This window comes from Gracilinanus agilis, chromosome 3, assembly GCF_016433145.1.
Source record: "Gracilinanus agilis isolate LMUSP501 chromosome 3, AgileGrace, whole genome shotgun sequence".
NCBI classification, from domain to species: Eukaryota; Metazoa; Chordata; class Mammalia; order Didelphimorphia; family Didelphidae; genus Gracilinanus; species Gracilinanus agilis.
Genome location: NC_058132.1, coordinates 102,055,331 through 102,066,435, shown reverse-complemented (window position 1 = coordinate 102,066,435; position 11,105 = coordinate 102,055,331). Strand labels below are relative to the sequence as shown.

At 43.0% G+C, this 11,105-nt stretch overlaps 1 protein-coding gene across 1 annotated transcript in view; it reads left to right on the top strand.

Moving 5' to 3' along the window:
* TENM4 (teneurin transmembrane protein 4) overlaps nucleotides 1-11,105 on the top strand; it is a 215,150-nt gene that overhangs the window by 179,338 nt on the left and 24,707 nt on the right. The window contains exons 17-18 of the mRNA XM_044668931.1: nucleotides 5,377-5,549; nucleotides 7,312-7,547. Of these exons, the coding sequence (XP_044524866.1) occupies nucleotides 5,377-5,549; nucleotides 7,312-7,547 (409 nt within the window). The remainder of the gene's footprint in view (nucleotides 1-5,376; nucleotides 5,550-7,311; nucleotides 7,548-11,105) is intronic.

Here is an 11,105-nt window from a genome sequence, read left to right as displayed (position 1 = left end):
AGAGAGAGAGAGAGAGAGAGACAGAGAGACAGAGAGAGAGACAGAGAGAGAGAGAGAGACAGAGAGAGAGAGAGAGGATGAGAGAGAGGATGAGAGAGAAAGAAAGGATGAGAGAAAAAGAGAGAGGATGAAAGAGAGAGAAAGGATGAGAGAGAAAGAGAGGATGAAAGAGAGAGAGAGGATGTGAGAGAGAGAGAGAGAGAGAGAGAAATTCCTTTCAGTTGTCAGGTTCAAAGTCAAATGAGGTAACACATAAAGTGCTTTACAAAACTTAAGTACTATATGAAATGCTAACAATTATTATTGTATCATTTGATCTTTTTCACTGTATTGGGAAATAGGATTGCTGTGAGGAAACGTGTTTTGTAAACTCCAAAATGCTAAATTCATGAGTTATTATCATGCCAAAAACCAACTGTAACTGTATAAACCAGAATCCCAGACCCTTGCCAGGAAGTAAGAGATTAGGAAGAGAGATGGGAGTGGAGAGGAAGAAGAAAACAACAGGGAGACCCACTCCCCATCATGTTATCCTTCTTAAAAACCACTTAGTACCACCGATGCTGCCTCAGCCCTGAGGAGGACTGATATTCAACTTAATCCAATTTAGCAAATATTTATTAAATGCATATAATGTACCAGGCACTGTGCTGGTTGCTGGGGATACAAAGATTAAAAAAAGAGACCCTGTCCCTGCCCCCAAAGGGTTTTCATTCTACTTGGGGGCTGGGATATACACAGGTAAGTTGGTATAAAATAGATACCAAGTAAATTCAAAGTGGTTTTGGTGGGGACACTATTAGAGTAATCCAGAGAAAGCCCTTCAATGGGAGGTTCATTAGAATCTCTTTGTTTCATCCTTTGCCTTTGTACCCAGAGTACCTGGCACATATTGGGTGCTTTAAAATGCTTTTGATTGATCCGGAGAGCATTGTAGCTGAGCCCACAGAGAACTCGTTAGACATTCTAGGAGAGGGAGACAAAGAGAAAAAGCAGGCTAGATATAGGACATAAGCTGGGCCAAAGTGGGAAATCGAATGGCTTGGACAGTCGGAAATATCAGAACTTAGGGAAAAAAGAGATTTTCTCCAAGCCTGCAGTAGAAAGTATATAGTCCTGAGAGTAAGAACATTTGGGTTCAAGTCTTGCCTCCACCACTTCTGTGGCCTAATCCCCTGAGCCAGTTTGGGCATCCATGAAATGAGAATAACCCCCCTTGTGCTCCTTATCTGAGGGCAGCTAGGTTGCACAGTGGTTAGAGCACTGGACCTGAAGTTAGGAAGACTTGAGTTCACATCTGGCCTCAGACACTTCCTAGCTGTGTGGCCCTAGACAAGTCTCTTAACCCTGTTTGCCTCAGTCTCTTCATCTGTAAAATGAACTGGAGAAGGAAATGGCAAACCAGTCCAGTGTCTTTGCCAAGAAAACCCCAAATGGGGCCACAAGGAGTCAGACATGAGTAAAATAACTAATCTCATAGGGCTGTTGAGAGGATTGAATGAGATAATAACCGAGTCGTTTATCTTTGTTCCTAATACCCAGGCAGGACTGTGTGTTGTACACAGTAGATAATTAGGAAAAGTAGCACAATGTAATTGAATGAATAAATGAATGAGTGAAGTATTTATTAAAGGCTTACTATGTACACAACAATGAGGGTACATATAGAAAAAACTGCCCTTGCTCTCAAAGAAGGGTAGGAGGTTGTGGGGGAGGAGATGACACATACTGGCATTCAACAGCATGTGAGAGGGGAGGGTCCTGTGATCCTCGGGGCAAATGGAACTTAGAGTCAAGAGATCTGGGTTTGAAATCTGTTTTAGAGTCTAGAGGTGAGCTTTGTAAAATTCCAAAGCATTCTAGAAATGGACACCCTTATTATTCATCATAAAGGAATGGTGGAGGAATAAGCATCTAAGAAACAATATATTTCCAGGGCAAAAGCAATTGATAGAAATAATGGGCATGTGTATGAAAAAAAAAAATCTCTGACTGGATTTGCAAGTTAGTGCTAAAGGCTATTATTCAGACTTGATTTTTACACCTCATCTGCCCTTAATTAAAAATAATAATAAAAATGTTAATAGCCTACTTGCTCTCCCATCTGCCATCTCCATCTACAGTGGGACAAGGAAAACATTAGATACTGGCATGTGACCTTTTAGGAAATACTCATGGAAGACATCACACTCCCACTGCAAAGAAACCATTGACAATATGTTATCTAAGCTATAAGAGAATTACTGCCAATTGTAGAATTATTGGTTGGAAGGCACCTAAAAAATATCCATTAAAGCAAGCCTCAAAGTTTTTGACCCAAGGAGGACCAATGACATTGCTTGGTTTACACAGGCAGTAAATAATTTTAAAAACACTAGGACTGAACCTGGGTCCACTTGTCCCAAATATAGTTTCTTAATCTGACACCCTTCTCATGGACCAGGAGTTCTATTTTTCTTTTTGTTTTTTTTTAAACCCTTATCTTCCACCTTAGAATCAATACTATGTATTGGTTCCAAGGCAGAAGGAGGGATAAGGGCTAGGCAATGGGGGTTAAGTGACTTGTCCAGGGTCACATGGCTAGGAAGTATCTGAAGCCATATTTGAACCCAGAACCATCTCTAGTCCTGACTCTCAATTTACTGAGCTACCTAGAAGCCCTTGCCAGAGGTTATTAACCTGCAATCCTTGAGTAGATTTCAGGGGATCTGTGAACTTGGACAGGGGAAAAAATGACATCTCTATTTTCATTTACCAGAAAGTTGGCCATCAGATAATTCATCGTCTTTTGGTCAGAGCAACTCTTTAACCCATTTTCTAAGGCAGGAGTTCATAACCTTGAATTGAGTCCATGGATATATTTTAGGGGGATCTGTGAACTTGGATAGGGGGAGAAATTCCATATTCCCTTGACTGCTAATTGAAATTTATTATTCTTTTCAAATATTTAAAAACACGATACTGAGGCAGCCAGATGGCTCAGTGAATAGAGCACCAGACCTAGATTCTGGAGGACCTGGGCTCTAATCTGACTTTAGATACTTAATTGCTGTGTGAGCTTGGGCAGGTTAGTCATTTAACCCTATTTGCCTAGCCCTTGCCCCTCTGTCTTAGAGTTGTTAGTAAGTAAAGGTTTAGAGACAAATAAAAACATGATACTGAAAAGAGGTCCTTTGACTTCCCCAGACTACCATAGGGAATATGATACAAAGGTTAAAAGCCCTTGTTCTAGGCAATGGAGAAAAAAGATAAACTAATTCAATTTGAACTATTTTCAGGAAGAGAGAAAAAAATCCCCAAATTGTACATTCTACTCCATTAAATCAAATTCAACAAACATGATTGAGGACCAAGTGTGTTGCAAGACGTTTTGTGAAGATAATGAGTTCCATTTTGAACACAGGCAGTCCCCAGTACTGGTGGGACACCCAAGGGGAACTATCTAACGTTTTTAACTTAAACATTGCTAGAATGGTAAAGTCAGAGCTCATATTTCTAGCCATTTGAGTTTTGCAGAGCATGTCCCGCAGCAGCCGTGCATGGAATAGGTACGCCAAGTATTAATATCCCTGTACATACCGTAGGGGAAGAAACCGAAACTCCTAAAGGTTAAGTGACTTGTCCATGCTCGTAGCGCTAGTAAGTACTTGAAGAAATGAATGACAAAACCCAGCTCTTTTTCTCTGGGAACAATTTCCTGTTTTTCCTATCTCTAGCTGGCTCTGAGTATATTCACTTGCGTGTTTTTTCATCCGTCAGATCGTAAGTTTCCTCAGGGCAAAGACTGTCATTAGTATCTTTGTGCATTCTTAGCTCTCTCTGCCAGTGTCAATCAGCACCTCATCCCTCACTGAGCATCTTAAAGAATCCCTTGAGGTCCCCAAGAGGTAGAGACTGGCAGAGACTGGCAGATTATCACTCAACAGGTACGGGTCAGAATAAAGACTTGAACCCAGGGGTCCCTGACTGCAAGGCCAGGTCTCCAGTCCACAGCAACATCCTGCCTGTAACCACAGCTACTGCAATAAGGTCACATCTCTATAAATATTTTGATGTTAAAAGAGAAGGGAACAGAATAAGTATTTCTTTAGTACCTATTAAGTGCTATAACATGGAAAATGGCAGGGCGGAATTCCTGCAAGATACAGGGTCGCATGGAAAATGGCAGGAATTCCACCTGTATCTTGCAGGAATTCCACCCTGCCATTTTCAAGTTTGACCCTGTATCTTGCAGGAATTCCACCCTGCCATTTTCCATGTTACAGTATCAAGCATTGCATTAAATGCTTTTTACAAACATCATCTCATTCGATCCTCAAAACAACTCTACAAGATCAATGCCATCATGATTCCCATTTTACATTTGAGGGATCTTAATCAAAGAGAGGTTAAGTGACTTTTCCTCAAGAAGAGCCCCATCTTCCTATCCCGTGGGCTTGTCAGCACCAAAGGATGCTGGTACCGGGGACAGGAGGTGTCTCCAGGGAAGCAAGCCTGTGAGGGAGAAGCCAGAAAGGTTACTGAGGCCCAAGGGGGGCCTGCTCCACTCTCTCCTCCTCTTGGAAGCGCCGGGCAGCATTCCGGAGCCTCGCCAGTGGCAAGAGCCTCCTCCTGGTTCTCTGCCCCCCACCCTCCCCCACCCTTGGATGGCAGAGTCAGAAGATCTGAATGCAGAGGCTGGCTCTGCCAGAGGCCAGTGACTGTTTGGTTTCAGTCAAATACTGCAGAAGATCAACCAGAAGGAACGCTGAAGCAAGATATTGGGAACCCAAGATAGATGGATGGATGGATGGATGGATGAATGGATGGATAGATATAGGTAAATTGATGAATGGATATAAATAGATGGTTAAATGGATAGATAGATATAGATAAATACATGGAGAGGTGGACAGATGGATAGATAGATAAATAGTTGGGTGGATGGAGAGAGAGATGATAGAATGACAGAGTGCTCTTATTAAATTCATCTTCATTTTCTCATTCATTGGATGATCCAGAAGCCACATGGGGACATATGGGTACAACTGGTGCTTTGTATATTTTATTGACTTGTCTTATGCTTTTCCCTCCAAACGGCAACATATGAATAAATTACTTTCTCTAGCATTTTAAAGTTTACAAAACACTTTTGTCATAATCAAATTATTAAAAAAAAACAGCCTATGAGACATTTTTACAGATGAGGAAATAGGCCCAGAGAGGGGAGGTATCCTGCCCACGGTCTCACAGCTGGCAGGAGACAGAGCTGGGCTATAAATCTGTGTCTCCCAATTCCAGATCTTATGCTCTTCCCCTACTCTCCAACACAGGCTCAAGCCACTTGCTTCTTATCTGTTTGTCCCCCATGACTCAGCCCACTCTTCTGGTTCGCAGGTACGACAGCTTTGGCCGCCTGACGAACGTGACATTCCCCACTGGCCAGGTCAGCAGCTTCCGAAGCGACACAGACAGCTCAGTGCACGTCCAGGTGGAGACATCTAGCAAGGATGATGTGACGATAACCACCAACCTGTCAGCTTCTGGTGCCTTCTACACACTGCTGCAGGGTAAGTTGAGTCAGGAGGGAATGGGGGGCAGAAAGAAGGAGGAGTAGCCCAGCAAGAAATACATCTCTTCTGCTAAAGAAGTCAGTTTCATAAGATTTAGACCTAGAAGGGAAGAACCTTAGTTGGGCAGCATCCTCGCCATCATTTTACAAATAAGGAAACTGAGGCACAGAGGGGAAATGATTTCCTGGAGACCACCCAGACAATATGCCACAGATTTGGAATTCAAGTTCCATAGCTGCTGATGCAAAACCAATCATGGTTTGCATCAAAAATATGCTTGTAAAATGAGAATGATAATAGTACTTATTACCCCATGAGATGGGTCTGTGGTATGGACCCCTGGGTGGGAAGTCAGAAGTCCCTGAGCCCAAGTCGCGTCTCTGCCGCATGCTCCTGGGGTGGCTCTGGCTGGGGCACTTCATGCTGTCCCTGTATCATTTTTTTTCTCTCCACCCTAAGAGGGTGCCTGGCCTCTGCAAACTTGAGGATCACTTTCCAGGTTTCCATCTATAACGGGGTGATTTGAATTACTTTTAAGAAAAGATTCCGTGTCATCTGTTTTTTCTAGGAAAAGAGTCCTCCTTCGTCATAGCAGTCATCTCAAAGGGTAGTGGGCTTCCTTTTCTTAGGTGGCATCTGATCAATCTCTTAAAGCTGAGGCAAGTTGGGCCCCTCTACTTGTCTTTCTGTGGGCCTCTTTATAGAAAGTAGGTTAACAGTCATTCAAAAGAAAATTTTAAATTCTGATAGAAATGTGGAAAATGTGTTTTATCATTTATTTTTAGCCATCATCTACATAGGATGGGATCTCAAACAGGAATAAATAAGAAGTCCTCAATAAGCAAATGATAGAGTGTTAGACCTGAAAGCAGACCGAGACCACAGAATACAAGAAGACAGAAAATAGACATTTGGAGCAGAAAAGAACCTTTGACCACAGAATGTTCAAACATTAAATGTAGGACATAGAATTTTAGAACACAGAATAGAAAATGTTAGAGCTGGAAAGGGATCCATCGAGGAAATATTTGGAGAGGAAAGTTAATATTAAAGTTGTTAATTTTTCAGTCTTGTGGCCCCATTTGAGTATTTCTTGGCAGAGATACTAGAGTGGTTTGCCATTTCCTTCTTCAGCTCAGTTTACAGGTGAAGAAACTGAGGCAAACAAGGTTAAGTAAGTGGTGCAGGGTCACCCCGCTAGTAAGTTTCTGAGGCTGAATTTGAATGGAAACCCCAAATGGGGTCACAAAGTTGGACACAATTGAAAAACAACAGAGCAAAATTTTGTTTTATGCATTTAAAAACTTATTCTAAGGTGTCCATACGCTTCACCTGACTGCCAAAGGCATCCACAACCACAAAAAAAAAAAAAAAAAAAAAAAAAAAAAAAAAAAAAAAAAAGTGAAGAATTCCTGTCCAGCCTGTATTTGCTAGATAAGGAATTAAAGCCCAGAGGAATAAAATGATTTGCCCCCAAAGTGCAATGGGTGCGAGAGTCAGGAAAACCTGAGTTCATACTCTGACCTCAGATGCTTCCTAGCTGTGTGACCCTGGATGAGTCACTTAACCCCCCTTGCCTAGCCCTTACTGCTCTTCTGCCTCAGAAGCAATACTCAGCGTTGATTCTAAGATGAAAGGCAAGGGTTTTAAGAGTAATTTTTTTAAAAAATTGTTCTCGAGTTGGTTTGAAGAAAGCAGCCACCTACCCTCACCTACTCCCTATTTCAGTGGAGCATCTCGGTCTCTGCTCTTTCCACAGACCAAGTACGGAACAGCTACTACCTGGGTGCTGACGGCTCCCTGAGGTTGATGCTGGCCAACGGCATGGAGGTGGCCTTACAGACCGAGCCCCACCTTCTGGCCGGCACCGTCAACCCCACAGTGGGCAAGAGGAACGTGACGCTGCCCATCGACAACGGCCTCAACCTGGTGGAGTGGAGGCAGCGCAAGGAGCAGGCCAGGGGCCAGGTCACCGTCTTTGGGCGCCGGCTACGGGTAAGCAAGCGGACGCTGGAACTGCGGACACCATCCAGTTCAAACTGCGCATTTTATAGGGGAGGAAAATAAGGCCAGAGAGGTGGCACAGGGTGGAGGGTCCAGGGTTAGAATCCAGCCTTAAGGACACCAAAGAGGCCTGGGATATACAAAAAAGACTCTCAAGAGTGCGTTGCCCTGGATTTTCCTGAGCATAATCATATCCAGTCAGTCAGTAAATATTTATTAAGTATCTATTGTGATCCAGATACTGTATAAATGCCGCAGATATAATGAAAAGCAAAAAACAGCCTCTGTTCTCAAAGACCTCCTAGTCCAATGGGAAAGATGAAATGCAAACAAACAAATGTGAAATAAGCAATAAGTTGGGGACAGTCAGTGAGCCAGAAGAAAGACCCACTGAGGAATAAATGATGGCAAAGTTCTCTTTAAACACGTTGTTTGAAGTGTGGAGACCTCAGGTGGGTAACTAATGGTGCTAGGAGGGAGTCCAGGAGAGGGTAAAGAGCTGAAGGTGCGGATTTGAGGGTCAATGTTGTAGAAGGGATCATTAGATCCACAGGAAAGAACACAGAGGCAGACAAGAAGGCAGCCTGGGACATTGCTTCAGAGATGGCCAAATCCAATTTGGGCTCTAGTCAGAAGACATCTCCCATGATGCCATTTTGGTCCTTCTAGCAGAAGGATAGCAACCGAGCACCGGATCATTCATTTAAAACTGGAAGGGAAAGGAAAAATCATCTAATCCAGCCCCCTCCCCATTTTTAACAAGTGAGGAAACTGAGACCGGAGAGGTTTAAAGTCCCATGTCCTGTTCTCTTTCCAGTGTCATTGTTAACCTTTGAGGAAGTCATATCAGTCAAGTAAAAAGTCAGAGGCCAGACTGAAAGGGATTGAGAAGAGAATTGAGAGTTGAGACCCTAACTATATTGAGAGCTGATAATGGTTTTTTTTTTGTTTTTTTTGTTTTTTTTTAAGGAGATTATCAATGAATGAGGAAAGGAATAGGAACACAGTTGAACAGGATGAAAATCAAAGAAAGGATTTTTTTGTTTTTGTTTTTTTCTAAATATAAAGATATCAGCATATTTGTAGGCCACGAAGAAGGAAAATGCAGGAATTGGGGAGAGATTACATGTGAGGGAACAAGAGAGGAGAAGATTGTTGGGGCAAGTTCTCAGAGAAGGAGCTAGAATCAGTGGTTCAAGAGGGTGGGTTAGCTTTGGCCCCAACCAACACTTATTAGCTATGCAGCCAAGGGAAGGTACAACATCATCCCTGAGTCTCAGTTTCCTTTCCTGTAGAATAGCAATTCTAATATTTTACTTCCTTAATAAAATTGCTTCAGAAAGCACTTTGTAAAACTCTAAGGGCTGTAAGAATGCGGTTGTAGTTATTCTTATTAATATGCTGTTGTTTTTGTTACTCTAACCATTCATGCTTTCAGTGGGGTTTTAGATTAGTTTGGCCTTTAAGGTTCCTTCCAACATCCATGATTCTAAGTTGGCTAGAAACCCACGGCCACCTAGGATACTGTCTGAAATTAAAACATTACTGGGGGTGCTTGAGGGGGGAGCCCTCCTAATAACAGAACTCATTTTTTACAGGCAGGAACTTTTTAATAAAGAAGGATGTAAAATAATCTCTCTGCTGCCAAGCATGGTTCCCAAGCTATCTGCTTAATTCAATTTTATTTATTCAGCCGCAGAGCTGACACACGGTCTCGCAAGGGCTCCAGCTAAAAGATAACCACTCCCGCCCTCATCTCTGAAGCAATGGGCAGTCGTGGCTGGACATTATAGAAGTGCCCTGAAGGATGACACAGCTAATGGTCCCCTCCACTGATGGGAGCTCCCCCTCCCCACCCAACATCCTCAGTGTTTCCTCCATGAGCCCAGCCCCTGCCTCCTGTGTTCTCAGCATCAGTATTTATGTCTCATGGAAATTCTATGCAACGATATTTTTTATCTCCACAATTGTGTCTGATTACCCCTGGGAAGACAGCCTTATTACAGCCGTGCCATCCCGGTCTCTACAGTTAGACTTGTCTCAGCACTTTCATTATAAATCCTCATTTTCAAGGCTCTGAAACTTGGACAAGCAGAGGTTGGTGGGGGTGGCGAGCAGGGGGATGCCACACACACACACTCACCTGCTCGGAGCTGCTCCCCACCATTATTCTAAGTTGGGGAGCTTGAGAGAGAGAGAGTGGAAATGTAACAAATTGGGTCTATTCTTCAAGGATCCCAAAGAGCCCCTCTTTTAAATGGGTATAGAGAAGCACACAAGTCCTTCGTTTTCAGAGCTAGGTCTTAGAAGGGAATCCTTTAAAACCAGTTTTCCCACTGAGGAAGGTTGGGATAGCTTAAGAGATGGGCCATGATGGGAAACCAACTTATGCTATCTTGTGTCTAAATCTGCCTTCTGTCCTTAAGTCAGTCAAAAGACAATTTTAAGGAGGCAGTTCAGTGGTTCAGTGGATAGAGAGCAACACCTAGAGATGAGAGGTCCAGGGTTCAAATCTGGCCTCAGATACTTCCTAGCTGTGTGATCCTAAACAAGTCACTTAACCCCCATTGCCTAGCCCTTACTGCTTTCCTGCCTTAGAACGAGTATACATTATTGATTTTAAGACAGAAGGTAAGGGTTTAAAAAAAAATCAACCTGATTGTCTTGCTTCTTTGAGGCAATGTGCTGTAATTCATCACGATTAATTATACTTTTTTTTTAAGACAACAGAGTGTTCTTAGAAAGAACATCGGGCTTGGAGCTAGAAGGCCTGCACTTCACTCAAGATTTCAACACTTAATAGCTTTGTGGTGACCTTGGACAAAGGGTACTTCTCTTAGACCTTAGTATGAGAGAGTTCATCTAGATAACCGCTAAAATCTGTTCCAAGGGAGTCCCGTGTCTAAAAGGGGGACACTCAGCAGAACTCCTAGGGATAAAAGGTAGCTGCTTATCTTCACCAATCTTCAGGACAAATACCCAAAATAAGAATATAGCTAGCATTTATTTAGCACCCACTACATGGAAATCTCTGTGCTAAACACTTTAGGACTATTATCTCATTTAAAGACCAGGTGGCACAAAGAATAGTGTCTTTGGCCTGGAGTCTAGAAGACTTGAGTTCTAATCTGCTTTCAGATGTAACCTTGGGCAGATTGCTGCCTCAGTTTCCTTCTCTGTAAAAATGGGGTAATCATAGCACCTACTTCCCAGGATGTAAGAAAAATAAATTGAGGGGATAGCTGGGTGATAACAGTGGAGAGAGATCCAGGTCTGGAATTGGGAGTACCTAGGTTCAAATCTGGCCTCAAATACTTCCTAGCTGTGTGACCTGGGGCAAGTCACTTAACCCCATTTGCCTAGTCCTTGCCCTTGTTAGAGTTGTTGGGGAAAGAGAGAGAGAGAGACAGAGACAGAGAGAGAGAGAGACAGAGAGAGAGAGAGACAGAGAGAGAGAGAGACAGGCAGACAGAGAGAGACAGGCAGACAGAGAGAGAGAGAGAGAGAGAGAGAGAGAGAGAGAGAGAGAGAGAAAGGGAAAGGGAGAGA